Below are 24,549 nucleotides of genomic sequence, written 5' to 3'. Positions count from 1 at the left end.
AATCCAAGAATTGCTGCCGCTTGAGTAAAATAACAAAACAAAACAATATTAATTGAAGGCCATTTCTAAATACTCTGATACGAATAAGTTATACCACCTGATAACAAGTGTCACCGAACAAAGTGGGTATAGCCAACAAATATCGACCTTTGAAAGAGATTGAAAGAGTGGGCGTGGCTGAAACAAAATTTTTGAAAGGTACGTAGTAATCTTCGTTCCAAGTTTGTTAACTGTAGCTCTTAAATCACGGGAGATATAGGCTTTTATAGTTATTGGCTTCGGGACTGAGCGTGGTCCAAAATTGGCTACAAGCCAGCTGCCTTCCAAGTTTGGTGACTATATCTTTACTTTTGGCTACAGACCAGTATATGCGTCAAGTCCTTATCTCTAAATTTAAATATAAATTAAAAAAGATATGAAATATGTACAAGATTTCTGCGAATATCTAACTGCAAACTGCACCAACCCTTCTTCTCTTTGTGGGCTAATTGAACTCAGCAACTATTCCAGTTGAGGATACTAAATAAAAAGCCAATTTTACTTATATATATATAATATTGTCAAATAACAGTCAACATAAAAAAAATACAAATATAAATTAACCTTCTTGGTACAGTTCCAACCATTATATATATTTTATGATTATTGAGCAATAAACACAATTAAAAGCACTTTCAAATAGTAATTAGCTGATATCTAATAGTCACTCAACCACTTGTCATACAATATACCCATCAAAATAATGAATGTTTGATGATATTTTCCATATAAGGAGACAATTGATCTTACAAGTCGTTCAAATGCTTTGAATAATCTCGTCTAAAGAAAGTAATTTTGATCAGCATCACTCTCGTATATTTATTGCTCATAGATTATATTCCAGATCCAAATAATTCAAACGATTTATATATATTTAAGCAAACACTAGGGTATAAAAAGAAACTGTACTTATAATTTTGCAATTGTTACTCTTAATTTATATAATTTGTATCTGAATTATGATGTAATTCTGAAAAATGATTAGTGGGATTCATGTTGCTTTCCTGTGGTTACAATTAAAAAGTAATTTTAAATCTAAACATCAATAAGTAATACAATAAAAATATTGAATTCATTCGAGTATTGTCGCCATGAGCACCACGTCGATTATTTTCGGAATATTAATAATCTGGATTGCTGTAATTCTAATTTACAATGAAAATGTAAGAACTGGTCGATTTGTGACAAAATTTTAAACAAATAGACTAATTTGGTTACGTGTCTACAGGAGGCGATCGAATTCAAAATGACGAATGCGGTTTGTCACAGCTACAACAAATCTCTGGTTGTCATAAACGAGTGCCGACTGAGGGCTATAAATCGGCATAAAACGATATTTAATTTTAATGCAACTTTTCTATTTACGGTCAACGAAATTAGTGTCGAAGGACAAGTCTTTAAGAAAGCCAATGGTTTTAAACCTTGGCTCTTTAAAGCATCAATCGATACCTGCCGTTCTGAGGAAGCCATACAATCCCAATTGCAATACTTGTGTATAAATTGTTTAAAGATTTTAGCAACATCAACCACACATGTCCCTACGTGGCAAGTATTACTCCAAAAAATACTCTGTACTCATCGAAATGATGAATTCAATTCAGTATCTCCTATTCGAGCACTCTCGACTAGATCAGTCTGATAACTCCATTAACACCAAATACCACTTTTTATAGGGTACTCAAATCATTAATGGATTTTATCTACGATCAAACCTTTTACATAATATGTGGCCAACCGGGGAGTATCGATTGAACTTAAACTTCATATTTAACAAAAGTCCAGCACTTTATGTTAATATCAACTTCATCTTTACAGAGGATTTAATGTAAAATAATTTGAAGTATATCCTTGTAATAGATTTGTTAATTAATACATTATTCATCGGAATATAATTTGATTTTCTTTTCCCATATCGACATAAAGAAGTATTTTTTAAAGTAACTTTGTTATTGTAGAAAATGTATTATTCCACAATAAGTCTATTTTGTATGTGTCTATGGTATATGGATGATATCAAATCTTGCTCGTAGATTATTTTCCACAACCCAATAACTCAAATTAATAAAGATACACACACACAATATTTAAACATTATTATTGCTTTCTTAATTCAAACATCATAGCAGAGTATTGGAATTCTATATAATTAAAAGTTTGTAGAAGTGTTGAAATCAAATAACATTTACTGATTTGTTTTGTTTTTGCGTTATTACAATTATAAAGTGATTACTTCTAATATAAATAATGCAGTATAATATAAATTCTAAATTAACGTTTTAAGTCTGACAAATACTGAAAGTCATTCGGGGTTTGTCACCATGAACAATTGTTTACATTGTTTTCGGAATATTATTTATGTGGGTTACTCTAAGAATAAGTTATTATGTAAATGTAAGTCCAGGTAAGAGGTTTGCCCTAATGTTAAGATAATTTCCATTTTCTATAAAAATAATGAATGCTTAATGATATCTTCCAAATAGGCAAACAATTGATCTTACAAGTTGTCGAAATGGTTTGAATAAACTTTTTTAAATAGTGATCAGAGAAGGGTAACTGTCTGTTTTAATTTTCAAGTGAATGTGTTTGGTAATTAAAATATCATTCAAGTTTTGCAGTGTTCAAGTGAAAAGATCTACCATTTAAAAAAGATCAGTAAGATCCATTTTGCTTTTGCGTTGTTACAATTAAAAAGTGATTTTAACTCCAATCATCAATAAGTAATATAATAAAAATATTGAAGTCATTCGAGTATTGTCGCCATGATCACCTCGTCGATTGTTTTCGGAATATTATTAATCTGGATTAGTCTAAATCTAAGTTACAATGAAAATGTAAGAACCGACCGATTTTTGACTGAATTTTAATCAAATTAACCAATTTGATTACGTGTTTACAGGAGGCGATCGAATTCAAAATGACGAATGTGGATTGTCACATCTACAACAAATCACGGGTTGCCATACACGAGTGCCGACTGAGGGCTATAAATCGGCATAAAACGATATTTAATTTAAATGGATCTTTACTATATTCGGCTAACGAAGTTACTGTCGAACTACAAGTCTTTAAGAAAGCCAATGGCTACAAACCTTGGCTCTATAAATCGTCAATCGATGCCTGCCGTTTCTTTAGGAAGCCATACAATCCAATTGCAATACTTGTGTATAAATTGTTTAAAGAATTTAGCAACATCAACCACACATGTCCCTACGTGGCAAGTATTACTCCAAAAAATACTACTCTGTACTCATCGAAATGATGAATTCAATCAGTGTTATAACTCCATATACATCAAATACCAATTCTTATAGGGTAATCACATCATTAATGGATTTTATCTACGATCAGACATTTTACCAAATATAATGCCAACCGGGGAGTATCGATTGCGCTTAAATTTTATGTTTAACAGAAGGCTAGATGTTCATGTTAATGTCAACTTCATCTTTACAGAGGATTTAATATAAAATAATTTGAAATATATCCTAGTAATAGATATGTTAATTAATACATTATTCATCGGAACATTGTTTTCGGAATATTATTTATGTGGGTTACTCTAAGGATAAGTTATAATGTAAATGTGAGCTCATGTAATAGAGTTTGCCTAATTTTAAGTTAATTTCGATTACTGTTTACATGAGATGGTCGATTGCCCGCCTGCGCGCTATAATAATTTTATTGGAACTATTCTACTTTCAAACATTCAAATTGTGTAAAGGCTACATAAATGATATTTTTTGTATTTTGTCGCTGAATAGAGTTCCGGTTTAACAAGGGGGCCTGCGTGTTGCAGGACTGCTATTTTTCTGATACCAATAACTTATACCAACCGGAGGATTGTCCTCCAAGTTTGCCTTTAAATATCGGTTCTTAAAGGCAGCTATTAGAAATTCACCTACCAAATTTGACGGCGGTAACTCAAAAACTGGAGCATATATATCCATTTAAAATCTGTATCGGATTTCTGTGGCTTTATCGATTTACTTGCCTCCTAGTGCACGTAGGACGCAAATTTTTACACTTTGTCTGACGCGGCCACATACCGGTATATGCGTGAAGTCCTTATCTCTAAGGGTATCGGTATTCGAATAACCAATATGCATCTATATATCAAAAATAATAATAATAAATATTAATAAAATACAAAAAGTAAAAAATAAATTAACTTAAACTAAAAATTAAATTTAATAATAAAAAGATATGAAATATGTATAATATTTCTGGGAATATCTAACTGCAAAATGCACCAACCCTTCTACTCTTTGTGGAATAATAGAACTCAGAAACTATTCCAGCTGAGGATACTAAATGAAAAGTTAATTTTATTTATTTATATATATTTAATGTTGTCAAATAATAGTCAACATAGAAAATTACAAATATAAATTAACCTTCTTGGTACAGTTACAATCATTATATGATTATTGAGCAATAATCACAATTAAAATCACTTTCAAATAGTAATTAGATGATATCATATAGTCACTCAACCACTTGTCATACAATATACCCATCAAAATAATGAATGTTTGATGATATTTTCCATATACGGAGACAATTGATCTTACAAGTCGTTCAAATGCTTTGAATAATCTTTTCCAAATAATGTAGTTTTGAACAGCACCAGTATTGGCGATTTATTGCTCATATATTATATTCCAGATCCAAAGAATTAAATGATTTATATTTATTTAGGCAAAAACTAGGGTATAAAAATGTATAATTTGCAATTGTTACTCTTAGCTTATATAACTTGTATTTGAATTATGATATAATTCTGAAAAATGATTAGTGGGATTAATATTGCTTTTCTGTGGTTACAATTAAAAAGTAATTTTAAATCTAAACATCAATAAGTAATAAATAAGTGATAAATAAAAATATTGAAGTCATTCGAGTATTGTCGCCATGATCACCACGTCGATTGTTTTCGGAATATTATTAATCTGGACTACTCTAAATCTAAGTTACAATGAAAATGTAGAAACCGACCGATTTTTGACCGAATTTTAAACAAATTAACCAATTTGATTACGTGTTTACAGGAGGCGATCGAATTCAAAATGACGAATGTGGATTGTCAGAGCTACAACAAATCTCTGGTTGCCATACACGAGTGCCGACTGAGGGCAATAAATCGGAATAAAACGACGTTTAATTTTATTTTATTTTATTTTTTCTATCTACGGTCAACGAAGTTACTCTCGAATTTCAACTCTTTAAGAAAGCCAATGGCTACAAGCCTTGGCTCTATAAATCGTCAATCGATTCCTGCCGATTCTTTAGGAAGCCATACAATCCAATTGCAATACTTGTGTATAAATTGTTTAAAGATTTTACCAACATCAACCACACATGTCCCTACGTGGCAAGTATTACTTCAAAAAATACTCTGTACTCATCGAAATGATGAATTCAATTCAGTACATGGTATTTCCTATTCGAGCACTCTCGGCTAGATCAGTCTGATAACTCCATTAACACCAAATACCGTTTTTTATAGGGTAATCACATCATTAATGGATTTTATCTACGATCAAACCTTTTACATAATATGTGGCCAACCGGGGAGTATCGATTGAACTTAAACTTAATATTTAACAAAAGTCCAGCACTTTATGTTAATGTCTACTTCATCTTTACAGAGGATTTAATATAAAATAATTTGAAGTATATCCTTGTAATAGATTTGTTAATTAATACATTATTCATCGGAACATAATTTGATTTTCATTTCCTATTTCGACAGAAGAAAGTATTTTTTAAAGTAACTTTGTTATGGTAGAAAATGTATTGTTCCACAACAAGTCTATTTTGTATATGTCTATGATATATGGATGATGTCAAATCTTGCTCGTAGATTTTTTTCCACAACCCAATAACTCAAATTAATAAAGATACACACACAATATTTAAACATTATTCTTGCTTTCTTAATTCAAACATCATAGCAGAGTATTGGAATTATATGTAATTAAAATTTCGTTGAAGTGTTCAAATCAAATAACATTAACTGAGTTGTTTTTTTTTGCGTTATACAATTATAAAGTAATTACTTCTAATATAAATAATGCAGTATAATATAAACTTTAAATTAACATTTTAAGTCTGACATTTACTGAAAGTCATTCGAGTATTGTCGCCATGATCACCTCGTCGATTATTTTCCGAATATTATTAATCTGGATTACTCTAAGTCTAAGTTACAATGAAAATGTAAGAACCGACCGATTTTCGACTGAATTTTAATCAAATTGACCAATTTGGTTACGTGTTTACAGGAGGCGATCGAATTCAAAATGACGAATGTGGATTGTCAGAGCTACAACAAATCTCTGGTTGCCATACACGAGTGCCGACTGAGGGCAATAAATCGGAATAAAACGACGTTTAATTTTATTTTATTTTATTTTTTCTATCTACGGTCAACGAAGTTACTCTCGAATTTCAACTCTTTAAGAAAGCCAATGGCTACAAGCCTTGGCTCTATAAATCGTCAATCGATTCCTGCCGATTCTTTAGGAAGCCATACAATCCAATTGCAATACTTGTGTATAAATTGTTTAAAGAATTTAGCAACATCAACCACACATGTCCCTACGTGGCAAGTATTACTCCAAAAAATACTACTCTGTACTCATCGAAATGATGAATTCAATCAGTGTTATAACTCCATATACATCAAATACCAATTCTTATAGGGTAATCACATCATTAATGGATTTTATCTACGATCAGACATTTTACCAAATATAATGCCAACCGGGGAGTATCGATTGCGCTTAAATTTTATGTTTAACAGAAGGCTAGATGTTCATGTTAATGTCAACTTCATCTTTACAGAGGATTTAATATAAAATAATTTGAAATATATCCTAGTAATAGATATGTTAATTAATACATTATTCATCGGAACATTGTTTTCGGAATATTATTTATGTGGGTTACTCTAAGGATAAGTTATAATGTAAATGTGAGCTCATGTAAGAGAGTTTGCCTAATTTTAAGTTAATTTCGATTACTGTTTACATGAGATGGTCGATTGCCCGCCTGCGCGCTATAATAATTTTATTGGAACTATTCTACTTTCAAACATTCAAATTGTGTAAAGGCTACATAAATGATATTTTTTGTATTTTGTCGCTGAATAGAGTTCCGGTTTAACAAGGGGCCTGCGTGTTGGAGGACTGCTATTTTTCTGATACCAATAACTTATACCAACCGGAGGATTGTCCTCCAAGTTTGCCTTTAAATATCGGTTCTTAAACGCAGCTATTAGAAATTCACCTACCAAATTTGACGGCTGTAACTCAAAAACTGGAGCATATATATCCATTTAAAATCTGTATCGGATTTCTGTGGCTTTATCGATTTACTTGCCTCCTAGTGCACGTAGTACGCAAATTTTTACACTTTGTCTGACGCGGCCACATACCGGTATATGCGTGAAGTCCTTACCTCTAAGGGTATCGGTATACGAATAACCAATATGCATCTATATATCAAAAATAATAATAATAAATATTAATAAAATACAAAAAGTAAAAAATAAATTAACTTAAACTAAAAATTAAATTTAATAATAAAAAGATATGAAATATGTACAAGATTTCTGCGAATATCTAACTGCAAAATGCACCAACCCTTCTACTCTTTGTGGAATAATAGAACTCAGAAACTATTCCAGCTGAGGATACTAAATGAAAAGTTAATTTTATTTATTTATATATATTTAATGTTGTCAAATAATAGTCAAAATAGAAAATTACAAATATAATTTAACCTTCTTGATACAGTTACAATCACTATATGATTATTATTATAAAATCACTTTCAAATAGTAATTAGATGATATCTTATAGTCACTCAACCACTTGTCATACAATATACCCATCAAAATAATGAATGTTTGATGATATTTTCCATATAAGGAGACAATTGATCTTATAAGTCGTTCAAATGCTTTGAATAATCGTTTCCAAATGATGTAATTTTGAACAGCACCAGTATTGGCGATTTATTGCTCATATATTATTTTCCAGATACAAAGAATTAAATGATTTATATTTATTTAGGCAAAAACTAGGGTATAAAAATGTATAATTTGCAATTGTTACTCTTAGCTTATATAACTTGCATTTGAATTATGATATAATTCTGAAAAATGATTAGTGGGATTAATATTGCTTTTCTGTGCTTACAATTAAAAAGTAATTATAAATCTAAACATCAATAAGTAATAAATAAGTGATAAATACAAATATTGAAGTCATTCGAGTATTGTCGCCATGAGCACCACGTCGATTGTTTTCGGAATATTATTAATCTGGACTACTCTAAATCTAAGTTACAATGAAAATGTAGAAACCGACCGATTTTTGACCGAATTTTAAACAAATAGACTAATTTGGTTACGTGTCTACAGGAGGCGATCGAATTCAAAATGACGAATGTGGTGTGTCACAGCTACAACAAATCTCTGGTTGCCATAAACGAGTGCCGACTGAGGGCAATAAATCGGAATAAAACGACGTTTAATTTTAATGGAACTTTTCTATTTACGGTCAACGAAGTTACTCTCGAATTACAAGTGTTTAAGAAAGCCAATGGCTACAAGCCTTGGCTCTTTAAAGCGTCAGTCGATGCATGCCGTTTCTTAAGGAAGCCATACAATCCATTCGTAATAATTGTGTACAAATTGTTTAAAGATTTTACCAACATCAACCACACATGTCCCTACGTGGCAAGTATTACTTCAAAAAAATACTCTCAAAAAGTACCCAATTCAGTACATGGAATCTCCTAGTCGAGCATTCTCGGCTAGACCACTCTGATAACTCCATTAACACCAAATACCACTTTTTATAGGGTACTCAAATCGTTGATGGAGTATATCCACAATTAAACATTTTACCAAATATAATGCCAACCGGGGAGTATCGATTGAACGCAAACTTCATATTTAACCAAAGGCCAGCTCTTTATGTTAATATCTACTTCATCTTTACAGAGGATTTAATATAAAATAATTTGAAGTGTATCCTTGTAAAGATATGTTAATTAATACATTATTCATCGGAACATAATTTCATTTTTCTTTTTTTATCATTTTGCATATGCTTTAAGTTTTTCAAACGAGCAAATTGTGTAATTATATCAAGGATATCACTAAAATGAAGCCACTTCGAATGCAAACGATTTGATTTTATAGTTTTTGACAAAACTTATGCAATTTTTTTCTTTACCAAAATATCTGGACTGAGGTTTCTAATTCGGAGTATTATTGTGCTTCTAATCCATTGAAACAAACTTATCTAATAAGGATAAGTTGATATATCTATTAGGAAAATCTATTATTCCACGACATTTTGCCAATTTTTATGTTATGTGAATGGCATACGTCTTGTTCATAGATTCAACAACCGAATAATTCTAATGACAAAAAAATCCATTTGTCGTGTCAGAAAACATTAATATTGCAATTATTAATGCAAATATAACGAGTAATGTAATAAGCTTAGTAAAATTCTTATTGATCAGAAAAGTAATGAAAGTCATTCGGGGTTTGCCAGCATGAGCAACACGTACATTGTTTTCGGTATATTATATCTGGCTTACTCTAAGGATAAGTTATAATGTAAAACATTTTCACAATCGTCATTTAATCGCTTTAATCAGTAATCGACTACAAATAAATTACTATTGATTATTACTGTTCACGAATAATTTCATTTATTTAACATTTTGCACTAACATATTTATTATAAGAATATACTTCAAAGTATTTTATTATAAATCCTCTGTAAAGATGTAGCTGAATTTAGAGCCCAACAGTGAAGTGTTTTCTGTAATTCAAGCCAAAATCAATAAATATTAACCGGTTGGCCACGGACTTGACAACATATTTGATCGAGGATCTTTCAATAATTGTGTGATTTGCAACAATATTTAACTTTTTAGATTGCATTACTGATTTATATATGCATTGAAAATGACTTTATAATTGTATTACTAATGATTTTAAAACGACAGATAGTGGCCCTTAAATACTGAACGTTTTTTAATTACATAAAGCCGTAATATACATATATCTCTTCAATCCTAAATACTTCAGGAGTTTTATAATATCTTATAATATCATACTATTTGCAATATTGATGTATTTATTTTTTTGTCAGCTTGTTTGGCTGTTTGTCTGCCCCTTCTTCAAGACTAGAAGAGTTAGGTAGTTTTATCGATTCCCTCATATCATATACCTTCACATAATACTGATAGTTAATCAGTTGAGATACACATTCAATGAGTATGCATCTACTCCCGACTGGTGCGTTTCTTACTCGCTTTATTTACATATTTTGTTAAATAATTGGGTAGTGTGCGAGTGTCGGAAAATGGTTTACAATTAAAATCCAAAAATGTTGTTGCCAAAAATTTGAAAGGACTGCCGCGGCAGTAACAGTAAACACGAAGTTGGCAGCAATTAGCAGTGATATATAAATTATTTACCATTTTTGGCATTACCATTAACACAATCCCAAACAATTGCCAAGCCCAAAATAAATTACACAAAAAAAATTACAATAAAATAAGGCAAAAAAAAAAAAAAACAGTTTGTAAAAATATAGAAAAATATTTGATATTTATTTGGGAAATATTTTATGTGCAACTAATGGCGGTAACGTTGCCACAGAGGAGCCCAAATTAAACATTAAATCGATGCTAATCAGACGGTTCCCATGGCAATTTAAATTGCGAATAAAACTATGCTAAATATATATATATATATATTTATGTATATATATATAAATATTATACTAAATATATACTAAAAGCCGGAGCATTAAAGTTATGCGGCACGGCCATTAGCTTGGCAAAATATGCGCAAAATATTCAAATGCATTCTAAATAAATATGAGCATTTTATAAATAGTATAACAGCAGGCAAAAATGTACAAAAAGATACGCACAATAACAAAAATGCATATTCAAATGCAAGCACAGAACAAAAAGGCTGATGGCAACGCTTGAAATGAGATTGACAGACTGGCTGATACCCCTTATTTGATGATACTCTTAAAATATATGTAATCTTCGAGGATTCTTTGGTACATTTTTCTTGAACTACATCTTATAGAAATTTCTGAAAATTTCGTAAATAAATAAATAAATAAAAACAATTATTTTGAAGAATTTTTCTCCAATCTAATTATAAGCACAACAGTGTAAAGCAATAATATAATTTAATTAAGTCTAATATGTTTTCAAATTGGTGCAAAAATATTGAACTTAAGCAAATCAAATATATTTAATTTTATTAAATAAAAATGTTAATTAAGTGAATATAATGCTTATAGATCCAGAGTTCATACAGTTCACATATACCTTTCTTTGTGAATGGCATTCTAAAGGAGCAGTTTCGGAGGATATCGATTATTTGTTATTATATATATTTTTATAGTTTAACCATCACTTTCAATATTCACAGGGTATCTAGAACTATCACTCGTTGCGATATGCACTTGTAATATTCAAATGGATTAACTTTGATCACATGCAAATGAGGGGCAGTATCAGCCGAGGAGGAGGAGGAGCAGCACGGGGCAGGGGAGGCGGTCGCCGTCAAGGGACGCGGCTGTGGCACAAATTGAGCTAATTGCACACTAGATATACGAAACGAGAGGGAGAGTGAGCGATGGAGAATGGAAGAGCGAGAGCGAGCGAAGGGGAAATAGAGAGAGGGGCACATTAATAGCCGCATTAGCATAAAGTGCAGCAAGCATTGTCAGCCTCTCCAAGGACCCACAGGACGACGAGTACCAACGACAACCAGAAACCAGAGTGACAATCGCTAGAAACAACAACAAAAATACAACAACAAAAAACTAAACCCAAATTGCAATATCAGACATTTAGTCTATATGTATGAATCAGACGACAATCAGACAGAATATCCATTTGATTGACATGCCTCAACTCAACTCAACTCAATTCACTCAACGCATCTGCCACACAAATTGACTTCAATTGCATATGTGTAGAGAGCAGCAGAGTGGCAGAGTGGCAGATGGGCACAGTTGAAGAGATTTCAAAAGTTTTGATTTTGATTCAGCGCAAATGGTCCCAAAAGGATTGCTTTGATGGCTTTGTTGTCTATTTAAAATCAAGCAAAGCTTTGGGCATGGAATTCAAATTATTTGACACGATTTGTGAGGTATTCTTTTTTAATGGCTCGAAATTTTTTTAAACCTTTTTAAATGCTTTATATATTTTGGATATTAAGCTGGCTAACTTAATCAAAGCTTTGTAAATTCGAGGTTTTTTTTATAGCCTGGCCAACGTTGTCAATATTTACAGGGTATTCAGTAATAAGCACCTGTAATGTTCGTGTAAAATTGCAAATAAATCTAAAACAGAAATCCTTTCAAAATAAAATCGAAACTTTCAAATGCAATTAAACTAAATTAACAATTAGTTTTGTATTTTTATAGCTATTGTCTGAAAATTAAATGAGTTGATTTTAAGTTTTGAGCTGTGCAAATGAAAAACAATATAAAACCGCTAACGCTTAATGCCAAACTGTTGACTTAATGACAGCACAGTTAGCCACAATGCCAACTTCCAACTGTCAACTGTTAGCTGTCAACTGTTAACTGGCCAAAATAATAGCTGACAGGTGTCATACGCAACTTTTTGCGACTGTTTCCGTTTCCGTTTCCGTTTCCGATTCTATTTTCATTTTTTTACTGGGTTGCTAAAGAACGCAGGATGCAGCAAACTAATTGAAAAGCCCTGCACGGCGTCCAACTTGACGTATACTTAATCTTCTGCAACAAATAGACAGGGTTTATGTTTGTTTTTATTGTTGTTGTTATTTTTTGCTTCATTCTGTGCTTCAATGTCGAGCAGTACACATCAAGTGGGTTAACAGGCAACGAAAAAAAAACCCCAACAGAAAACTTGACACACTGAAAAACTGAAAAGCGCTGAAGATTCAATGCAAACATAAACAAATCAAGCGTGGCAAGAGACGGGTGGCAGGGGGTGGGGCATGACTAAAGTCAACAGTATTTGGGGCTGGGTGGTAGGGATTGTGGTTGCTTGTGTGTTTGCACAGTTACTTTTCCCATACACTTGCAAAAAATCCTTCTTCTAGAATAATCAAATTTCTCTTTGCTGTGTAGAAATCTTTAATAAATGCGACATATATTAAATCAAACTATACCAAAAATATAATAATATTATCAACCTTTCTTAACGTCTTTTTTTTCTGAGTGTAGATACACTACACTAGTCTCTACTTCTTCGCCTAAAATGACGCAGATCAGCACAAAAATTTGTTGTTCAGCTGGCGCCAGCTGGACAGCATGGAAAACATATGGAAATTACATTTGCACAAACAACAACAACAGTATCAAGAACAACAACTACAAAAACAAGAACAACACTTGCAACAGCAACAACAAAGAAATTCCAGCAAACATTATCGTTGCAGCATTTTTCGGTTGAAGTTTTCGTAGGCAATTTTTAGTGTGTGTAGATTTTAGAAAATGAAAACTTGCAACAGCCGCAGCAGCAGCAACAACAACAACAACAACAGGAGAGCGATGTGTGGGGGCAGTGTTGCCTTAGCACTATTGCTAGCCACACAAGTGTGGCCAGAAAGGCACTTAATCATCTTAAACCGTTGTTTGCACGGCTTGCCACAGACGTGGCTGCCACAAAAATACGCAAAACACACAATCACATGCACCCACACACATCCCACACACACGCACACCTACACACACACACTTGCGGCACACTTTAGTGCTACACGTGTTTCATATGCTGCGTTGCACGCAAAACTAAAACAACAAAATCAAATATGAAAACAAAAAACCAAAAAAAAAAAAAACAGAATAGAGAAAAATAGAAATAAAAATAAGGTAAATTCTTAGGTACACCGAAAATTAGATACCCTTTCAGTTGCTGACATTTCGATTTCACTATGAATATAAAAAGCAGACAAAACTATCTGTGTTAAAAAACATTTCAAATCAAATTTAAATTTAGTTTATAGTTTATAGTTTTTTCCCCCACTTCAATATAGTTAGCTCTAAATCCAATACATTATTGACAATAACATATTTGTATTCAATTGGTTAGATAACTTAGATAGTTAATTAGCTTTTAATGGTGATTTTAACTATATTTTCAATCAGCCAATGTAATGTGCTTGCCATTAAAAATGCTCGTGTGCATTGCTTAATCATTTTATGGTAATTATTATTTAGGCAATTATTCAGCCAAATTGTTTAAAAAAGGATAATTACATAAAATCGATTCAAATAAAAAAAAAAAGTGTAATATACTTAAAGTACACACAAATTTAAAAAAAAAAACCCCCACTTAAAGGGGGTATCATAAAAAGTAAAAGCCCCACAAAAAAAAAAAAGAAAAGGATTCTGCCAATAGCAGTAGTAGCAGCGGTGGCAGCCACATCCACAACCATTTCCGCCACCGCCACCCAGAATTGACCAGCTGCGCAGCTAACTAAGCACAGCAACTATCTAGCCTGGTGGCAACACCCAGCAACCTCCTGTGGCCTCGGGCAACCACACATTTCATGCAGGTTGGAAAAGCTACACCGCATTTAGCGCGCGTTTAGTGGTCGCCATTTTGCCCACAACCCTTAACCAAACCTCACCAACACCTTCCCCCTTCCCGCACACTCTTTCCACAGATTTATGCAATGAAAATATGCCAGTGTCTAAAGTTGCAACGTGCCACGCCCACAGACACAGAGCGCCTATACAAACAGGCAGCAGCTGGTTTTTTCATCTCTTTTTTTGGGTTGTTTTCGTTAATTAAAAAATTTTGACTTGCTTATATGCAAATCAATTACCTGCAAGACCCAAAACGGGTTGAGAAGGGTCGAGGGGGAGGAGGAAGGGGGTAGTAGTTGAGGTGTATGTGTGTGTGTGTGTGTGTGTGTGGTTATTGAGGTGAGAGAATGCTCTCGCTGGCAGCTGAGAGGCTCGAGAGTTGAGTGCTGCAGCAATAGCAACAACCAAAACAACAAAAACAACAACATCAGCAACATCAGCAACATCCTGTGGCATATTCAAGGCCCAAAGCAATAAGCGACACATGGTTTAGATTTTTGACTTCGAAATAAATGTGTGTGTGTCTCTGTGTGTGTGTGTGTAAGTGTTTGTGGTATTTAGATTTGCATCTGTTGCGGCAAGTGTTACCGCAGAAAATAACACAAGAAACTGTGCTTGTCAAAGCCAAATATTAAAACAGGTAGAAAATGAATAAAAATCCTTAAAATATGTGAAATAAAATAATGAAAATAAAATATAACATAATATTGCTGATTGTTGTAGTCCTACCAAGATCTAAATTTAATTATAAAAATAATAATAAATACACCCATCGATTGTCACATGAAATCGGTATGATATAGTAGTCGAAGCTTAATGATTTACAGCTCAATAAAACTCGTAACTAAAAAGTTAAATAAATATATTTTTGCAAACAATATTTTGTTTCATGGTTAATTAGTTTTTAATCGCCATTTTAACTGTGTTTCGAATCTGCTATTACAATTGGCTTGATTATTTTAAACACTTTGTGCTACATTTACTTCTGGATTTGCTAACAATTCGGTGACAGAAATAGTTATTATTTCGGAAATTATTAGAAACAGACAGATGGACTATAACAATTATGCCAACAATTATTAGTGCGTTAATTTTATTAATTATTTAAACATCCATTTAATTGTGCCATAAAAAAATATTGTTTTCAAACATAAATGACCAGAAATGATGACATTGCTTTGGAAAATCTGATCAGTTATGATAAAATTGAATATTCGGAATCCTTAAAATTAGTTTCCAAATTTAAACGCTACAATAAACCAGATGCCATGTTAGTCTTGATATCGGTTTGTTTGCTTAGGGGTAAGTCAAAAGTCAATATCATTTCAATTGATATATATATATATATATATATATATATATACATATATATGTATATATCTTAAGTAACTCGTTTCGTTTGATGATGTGCGATAAATTCTGAGAGGGGCTTATTTGTTTGTTTGTGGCCCGAAGCAACAGTTGCAACAGTTTTTGGCTGGAGGTTGGAGGGGGGCACGTCTTGGGAAAGTTAGCTGTTAGCCCGGAAAATGGAGCCTGGGAAATGCTTTCTGCATATTGTTTCACTGCCTAAAGGGGAGAGAAAGAACAGCGACACAACTTGCGACAGCCCTTTGAATTGTTGAACCCCAGTTGGATTCGAGAGGCCAAAAAATACAAAAACAATGGGTGTATGCAAAAGGGTGCGAGAGCTAAGATACCCTGTAGTTCGGTTAAAACATAATGATGATGGAAAAATCTGAAGAAATCGAATAAAGTGTAAGGAAATTATATAAAACCAAAGATGGGGAAACTGAAGGAGATACTCTATAAAATATACGCACTTTAGATTCGAACAAGGGAATAATATTAATCAGCTTTCTTTTCAGTTTGAGTTCCCAAATATATCTAACATAGATGAGATTCTATATACAAAATCAAAGAGAAACTGAGAAAGAGTTACGGGTGGGTCTAGAGGAAAAATAAATATTAATTTTAATCGATTTCATCATTGTCTTGGTTGTCGGTCACATATTTACAGGGTATATTAACAGAAAACTTATGCCGCGTTGAGGCAGCGTCGCATTTCAGCAGCAGCAGCAGCAAAACAACTAAAAGTCAAATAAACAATTCAAGTGAACACGCTGTCAACAGCAAGGCGAAAGAAGGGCAGCTAAAAGGGAGTGAAGAGGATGGGATGGGAGGGGAGGGGGGTGCAACACAGGAGCAAGAGGAGGCAGCAGCCAGCGAAGGAAGCGCAGCATCATCATCGCTCATAATACACACAAACACACACACAGCGCAACAGCGTGGCAACAACAACAAAAAACAGCCAGGAGACGAAGGAAGTATGCTTGGCAAGCAGCAAGTGGCAAAGGAGCTGTGTGGCAAGTAGCTTGACTTGGCTGTGCTGGGCTATGTGGCTTGTGCCACATAGTTTCATATTTCGCTGCGTTTGCATGTTTTATTTATTATTGTTTCAGCGCAGCAGTGCTCGGCCAAAGGTTGCAACTCTTGACTTTAATTGTGAAGAAGTGAGACTTAAATTATTGAATGCCATTTGCGGAAGTTGCAACAAGATGTTGCAAATCATATTTCAACACACATTTCTTTGAACACGCATATATTTTCTGATTTTCGAAATGAGACAAAAGGATGACAAATGAGAGTGTTGATGCTACTTTAGTTAGTTTTGCTGTTGCATGATGTCCTTCGTGATTAAAGCGTGCAACATAATGCCGCCAAATGAGGTCAGTAACACAGGCAGTACCTTTGACTGCTTGCGGCTAATGGACGCCGCCAGGTGTGGCAAGCAGAACAACACCAACAACTGGCAGTAGGCATAACATCATTAGTCTTCATCGCTGTCTGGGGAACATGTGGAGATGGGCCTATGCGGCGTATACGTAATATGTATATATATGCAATATTTCATGACAACTCTCGCAGTGCGAGCCCTGCCGCCTACTCGAAGATAAAGAAGGAAGTGACTGAGTGAGAGAGACAGCGACAGAGAGAGAGAGTAAGATAGATATAGAGCTGGCAAGCTGAAGATACTCTACTCAGGCTGTTAGGCGACACCTTCAGCACTCAACACACACTCAAAAGCAAACAAGTCAAGCTGCGCCGGCTGTTGCTAATAGACTAATATGATACCCTGTTGAAAGTCTATATTATATACATTTATGTGCTGAAATTTGAAACAGGCATCTTGTGCATTTTTTGTAAATTATTTCAAATCAAAACTAAGAACCTGAGAATGAAAAAATTCAATAAAAGACAATTCAAATAATTGAAGTGAACTGCTCTTACCAAAAAAGAAGACACACAATAGCATTAAAGATATAAAAACATAAATATAATTATAATCGAACTGGAGTTGATTACATTAAACTACATCCACATAAGGCTTGTAGATCTAAACCAACTAAATTTGTCCGCTCGCAGTCTAAGGGAAAAAAACATTGCCTGTATTCTTAATACACTCAACCCCAAAACCAATATACCCCATGCACATAAACAGCATTTTTCAGGATATGAAGAAGGTGAAAAAGTGAAAAAGTGAAAAAGTTTGCCTTCAATTAACTTTGATGTGCTGAAATTCAGCCGCAGGCTTAAAAATAATTAATTGCTGTTGTCTCCGCTGTGTGTGTGTTGTGTGTTGTGTGAGTGTGTGTTGTGTGTTGTGTGTTTGTCTGTGCGTAGTTAGGCAAAAGGAATAAAAGTGTGTTGAGTCTTTGGCACTTGACACTTGACGCCTTGGCTGTATCTGTGTCTCGACTTTGTTGTCGTCAAGTGTTTTGTTGCATTGTGTTTCTAGAAATTGTTTGCGACGAGTTCAAAATTTAAGCCCAGCCCGCTGCCAATGAATCATGAATGGGTTGGGCTCCAAACAACGGACAAATAGTGCAAAAGCGACACGGATATCAATGCAAAATTGAAGTGGCCAACGATGAGGCACGAGAAGCAGGAGCAGCAGCAGGAGCAGCAGCAGGAGCAGCAGCAGGAGCAGCAGCAGGAGCAGGACCCAAAACAGTTCTGTGTCCAAGTCACATTTGAAATTCAATGAATTTTTATCCACGGCAAAGTTGCTGCGGCCGCTTTGATGAATAACCGCTGGAGGATGAGTGGAGAGAGACATGTGGCATGTGGCATGTGGCACCTGCAACATGTCAATTGGCCAAGCAACAGCAACAGCAGCAGCATCAAGGACCTGCCAACCAAGCTTTGCATTATGAATGATTCTCGTCCGGCGAATTTGCCACAAAACCATTTTGCCATTTAAATTGAATTCAATTTTGCGACTCGACTCGACTCGACGACTCTGACGAATGTCCCCAAAAAGTGCCATAAATTTCAGTGCCAAGAACAGTAAATTACCCGCTAATTATCCAGAGTGCCAATGCATTTAAGGAAAGTCGAAAAAATGTGAGGACAAAATGCGATTGCAAAGAGTTTTCTTTGTTTTATATTAATTGCCCATTAAACATATATGCAAAATGATTCATGTGAGCGATTTTTGATATTTATGGTTGGCGTTTCCCAAAAAACAAAAATAAAGAAAATAACGACAAACGTCTAGACTGCCAGATATCCTGTGAAATATGTATAAAAGTCCAAATTGTGTGTCCAGCTTGATTAACGCCTAAACATTGAAGCATTCTAGCCGCTTTCTTCTGTCAGTTGAAATGCATTCGAAGATGTCTGAAATTCATGAATATTACAGGCCAGTTCTCTGGGCCAATAAGCAAAGTGGCCAAGACAAGCTGTGTGTGTTTGTGTCTGTGCTCGTGTGAAGGAGCAGATTTGATAATGCCTCCAAGGAATTGACAGCTCAACGAGGCAAAAACCAACAAACAAGCAGAACATTGCGTATACGCAATAAACAATTAGCAAAAGCCAGCAAAATGCAATTTGACATATCCCACAAGGATGCCAGCGAGTGGATGATGAGCGAGTGCATCCTTAAAGTCAAGTGGGCAAATTCCTTGAGGAACTCCGAAAACAATTGGAATTTAATTTCATTTACAAATCGTTGCTTGGGCCAACGTTGCGTATGTGCAATTTGTCCCAAATGGATATGCGCAGTAACGAAAATTGTCAACTTGGCCAATTAATAAATCAATCTTGCAAAGTCAAAACATTTCTTTCTGGCCATTTAATTTTGCATTTATCTGCTGTCATTCAAACAAATTGAAAGTGAAGCGAGAGAGGAAGACAGTGAGATAGTGGGAGAAACAGAGAGAAAGATAGGCAGATAGATAAACATAAATGTAGAGGAAAAAGAAAGAGAAATACAGATGTAAGGATGGAGAGATGGAGATGGAAAAGAAAAATATACATGGAGAGTGAGAGAGAGAGAGAGATACAGACAAAGAGCGAGAGAAGAAAATGTGCAGAAATAATAGAGATGGATAGTTGAGATAGATAATATATATAGATATCAGAGATAGATTAGATAGAGATATATAGATAGAGAGAAAGAGATGATGGCGCAGAGAGAGACAAAGATAACGAAAGAGTTATATAGACACACGGAGAGAGAAAGACAGAGATAATATGGCAGAGACCGAAATTGAGGGACAATTGGAGTGTAAAATATATAGAGAGATAATAGAAATAGATAATATAGAAAAAGAGAGAGAGAGAGAGAGAGCGCGAGAGAAAGAGAGAGGTGTAAACAGAGGGCCGTTGTAATAGACAGTTAAAGAGGAGAAGGAGAGAGATAGACAGAGAGGTAGATATTGCAAGAGAAAGAGAGAGAGAGAGAGAGAGAGAGAGAGAGAGTGAAACGGGTAGACTAAGAGAGAAGAATACATAGAGACAGAGATATTGAAATAGAAATAGAGATAGAGATAGAGGGGAGAGAGAGAGAGAGAAAGAGAGAGAGAGAGAGAGAGAGAGAGAGACACATGGAGAGAGGGAAATGAAAACAAAGCCAGAATTCATCAAGTGAATGTGTAGCACACCTCGCCAACCTCGATAGTGTAGCACACCTCGCCACTCTCTCGCTCTCTCTCTCTCTTCATCGCTTCCTCTCTCACTCTCTTCCTCTCTCTCTCTCTCTCTCTCTCTTTCTTTTGGTTTTGACCTTATGTTGGCCCATGCAAAAACCGCTAAGACAGGAAATTAAATTAGGAAATGAACCTGAAACGGCGTGTAAATCATGGCAATAAAAAAGAGGAAAACATGAAAATAGTAAAAAAAAAGGAGTTGAACAAATTTCAAGTGGTCTAATTTATAATTATACCCTGTATAATAATGTGAGAGAAATTAATGTATATGATAAATATGATATCTTAGACTGCTGACTGCTGGCAATTTTGTGTAGTTCTCAGGTATTAAGTTGAAAAATCATGAAAATGATTTTGATATGAAAGTACGCATGGCTCAACGAGGCTGTAGACATTGATTAGATGGTAACTACAAGTCGTGAATGCTCAATTAGATCAGAATTAGACTTGGACTTTTGTTGTTGGTAATGATGCGAGACACGCGCAAGCCAAACTTAAGCTCTAAAGCGAAATACAAGCAAAAAAAATAACAAAATAAAAGAAATAAAAAACTCAGTCTATTTTTGGACATATAAAAAAAAACGCAAGAGCAAAGAAACAGTTAGGTTAAAGCTGAAGCTGAAGCTCAGGTAAATGAACTAAAAGTGCGAAACGGTGCGAGGCAAACAACAACAACAACAACAACAATAAAAGCTAAGCAAAACGAAATTAGATTGCTACACTTTCAAAAGAAAGAAAGAAAGAAGAAGCCGATCAAGAGAGTGGAAGACAGAGAGAGAGAGAGAAAGAGAGGGGGGGAGAGGGAAACAGAAGACAAGGGTCGCATTTAAATGCGATTCATTCAGCGTCAAAAACGCCGGCTGCTCATTCATACGAACCAGCAGCAGCCGCAGCAGCAGCAGCAGCAGCTGGAAGTAGAAGCAGCAGCAGCAGTAGAATGAAAAAAAAAAAAAAATAGCTGGAAGCAGCTGCTGAAGCCGCAGTGGCAAACAGCTGAGCCACACAGATTGATTATGCAATATCGCAGAACGGTAAAAGGCGCTGCTCATTCTACAGCTGATGACGACGACGACGGCGACGGCGACGTCGACTTTTGCCTGGCGACTTTTGCTGCATCGTTTGGCTAACCAAGCGGCACAAAAACCCACAAAAAACAAAAAAAAAACTGTATAAAAAATATGTATGTTTGCCTTGCAACTTGAAGTGTTAAGTGGCACGCCTCGCCTCGCGTCGACTGCGGTCATGTGGCCGCAGAGCCACTGCCAGAATGTACAGTGAAGCTTTGAGATGTGTAACATGAACTATTGAGTTTGCTAAAGATAGATTTCCAGAGAAGAAAATGCACTTCAACCACAAGTTTTGAGGTAGCTAGAAAAAGATACAGATCATCGGAGACATTTCCAACACTGATAGTGTTATTTTTCGATTTATAGTGAAGCCTCGAAAAGTCAAACAGAAATTGGTAGAATAGAAATTGCATGCAAACAAGGACTAGTTCTTAGATAACTATATAACGATATTAATCAACACGGGACGTATTTTATATCCAAAACGTTGCCAACACTAGATGTGTTCGATTTCAAGAAGCAAATAATAAAGAGAAGTAAATGTGGCACATACACTTATCCATTAAAGTTGTGATTCTTTCAATGATTTCAATGATTTTATTCTTATTTAATGTATTATTTGACTTAAAGTTGCCTTCTTCTTGAAGGCTTCGGTTAGCACTCGTGAATATCTATAAAAATACAAAAGTTATTATATTCTTATATTTATAGTCTAAAACTTATAGCTATTTGATGAGAATCAAGGAAAAACTGTTGGAAATATTATTGAAATATTAACAATATTAATTTGTTCCAATAGTTGGTTAAAGCTATCGATAAACATTTGTATTTTTATTGGAAATCAGAACTTCATGAATCTTTTGCTGGGCAAACACTTGTTAGCCATGTTTCACTGTAACTAGCTAGAAGTCAGCTTGCATTCACTTCCTCAATGGCTGCGTTGGTTTGTCTAGTTTGTCGACTCTTGTTGTTGCTACAACTTGCTGTTGTTTTTGTTGTTGTTGTTGTTGTTGCCGCGCTGGCTGCACAACAAAGTCGCAAGTCTGCGAGTCGCCGCCTCGAGTCTTGAATTGCGACTTGAATTTCGGAATGCGGAGAAAGTAGGCCGATCGACGATCGTCTGCCGACTGCTTGCCTCTCTTTCTAGCGGCCCCTCTCTCTCCCTCTCTGTCTCTCTCTCACTCTCTCTCTGAATCGGAGTCTGTCTGCTTCTAATGCTAGCGTCGGCGTCGGTGTCGGCGTCGTTCTGCTATTGGCCGCTTGTCGCGTGCAACATTCCATGCAACATGCAACAGAGAGACAACATTGAACAGTTAGATCAACTATGCTGACGCCGCTGTGGTTCCGTTTGCCACTGTTGCAACCGTGGATGCCGCTGTTGCTGCCGCTGTTGCATCTGCTGTTGCTGTTGCTGCTGCCAAGCGGATTTTGAGCCACTAATTGGTCTCAATATGTCTAGCAACGGATCTTGGCTGGCAGATCATCATTATCGCTATCATTGCCATTAGAGGGAAGGCAAGGTTGTTGCCATCTCGTCGAAAGCAGCCGCGCTGGCTCTTAAGTAGTTGCAACATTGTAGCAAGCACCAGACTCAATCCTCTTTTCACACTCTTTGCACAGCGAGAAAAGCCTTGTCTATGATTTATAAATATTATTAATTACTTCAATCAATCACTTTAAATTGGGTTCAGGAATTAATTGTTTGTTAATATTTGATAGGCATGTTCTTGGCCTATTTTTTTCGCTCAGTGTACACTTATGTGGGTCTACAATTTTTAGCCGCCTTTCATTTGTTTTGCTTTGCTGCCTGTTGCAATTGTTGTTGCAATGAGAGTCGCCTACTGTTCGTAATGTTGCATTAGAAAGCAGCAGCTTTAAGCAGACAAACAGACAAACAGGCAAACAAACACAGCGGGCAAAATACAACAAACAACAGCCAACAAACTCATAAATGTTAAATACAAATTACAAACAACAAGAAAAACATGTGCAAAAATGCAATGCAATCAAGATTAAAAGCCGTTAGCAACTGATTAGAAAAAATGTTCAATTACATAAATAAAAGATTTTATATAGCATTGAAGAGTTCAAATTAAGACAATATAAAAAATGTATACAATTTCTAAATACCATTCATAGAAATCTATATACATTTACAGAGCTGCTTTTGGCCCTCTAATAAGTTAATCAAACAAATTTTATAGTAAATAGTATTGCCTATTCTTTAGTGAAATCTTTATATATTTAATATAATTATATATTTATAAAAATACCTATATAAGTAGAACGCCTATAAAATTCCGAATTTGACCAAAACAAAAATGTTTCCTTAAGAATTAAACTGAAAAAACTAAATGTTAGTATAGATTTATATACTATATACACTGGAAGTATTCTAAATATCATATCATTTACATACAGCTGGTGCATTTTAGACTTTAGACCTTGAACAATTGAGTTAAATGCAATTGGCGAGATAACAAAACGAGTTTACCTGCTGGGATTCACATGTACAAAATAAATATTCACATTTGTTTATCAGCTAGTATTTTCCACCTATTTTTTTGCACAATTTTTAAGGGATTTCTGTAGACTTAAAAACATGTCAAAAAACATGTCATTTTCAATATCCATTGGTCGGAATTATTTGAATTTTCAATACTCTTTCAATTCATTATTGTAATTAATTTATTATTATTTTGCTTTTATTATTTTATTGGCTGTTGTCAACTAAATACTTGAAAGAATCACAAATATAGAAACTACAAAGAAAATTTAATTTGCGCAGCATTTTGCCAATAC

General features: G+C 34.5%; 2 protein-coding genes across 2 annotated transcripts; both read left to right on the top strand.

Moving 5' to 3' along the window:
* Nucleotides 1-1,130: 1,130 nt before the first annotated feature.
* On the top strand, nt 1,131-1,626 carry LOC116805908. Its single transcript, XM_032741082.1, is given in 4 exon segments — nt 1,131-1,202; nt 1,268-1,494; nt 1,496-1,514; nt 1,516-1,626. Coding segments are annotated over 4 exon segments (429 nt in total).
* A 6,737-nt stretch (nt 1,627-8,363) lies between these two features.
* On the top strand, nt 8,364-8,902 carry LOC116805920. The gene is made up of 2 exons (XM_032741135.1): nt 8,364-8,402; nt 8,468-8,902. The coding sequence occupies exon 2, from the start codon at nt 8,486-8,488 to the stop codon at nt 8,846-8,848; it is 363 nt and encodes a 120-aa protein (XP_032597026.1). The 5' UTR covers nt 8,364-8,402; nt 8,468-8,485; the 3' UTR covers nt 8,849-8,902.
* The last annotated feature ends 15,647 nt before the right edge of the window (nt 8,903-24,549 follow it).

Source organism: Drosophila grimshawi, unplaced genomic scaffold, assembly GCF_018153295.1.
Source record: "Drosophila grimshawi isolate 15287-2541.00 unplaced genomic scaffold, ASM1815329v1 contig_1367, whole genome shotgun sequence".
Classification (NCBI taxonomy): Eukaryota; Metazoa; Arthropoda; class Insecta; order Diptera; family Drosophilidae; genus Drosophila; species Drosophila grimshawi.
This window is presented reverse-complemented; position numbering and strand designations above follow the sequence as displayed.

Excerpts from the sequence above, each read along its gene's own strand:
- LOC116805920 (XM_032741135.1), top strand. The coding sequence starts at position 8,486 with ATGACGAATGTGGTGTGTCACAGCTACAACAAATCTCTGGTTGCCATA.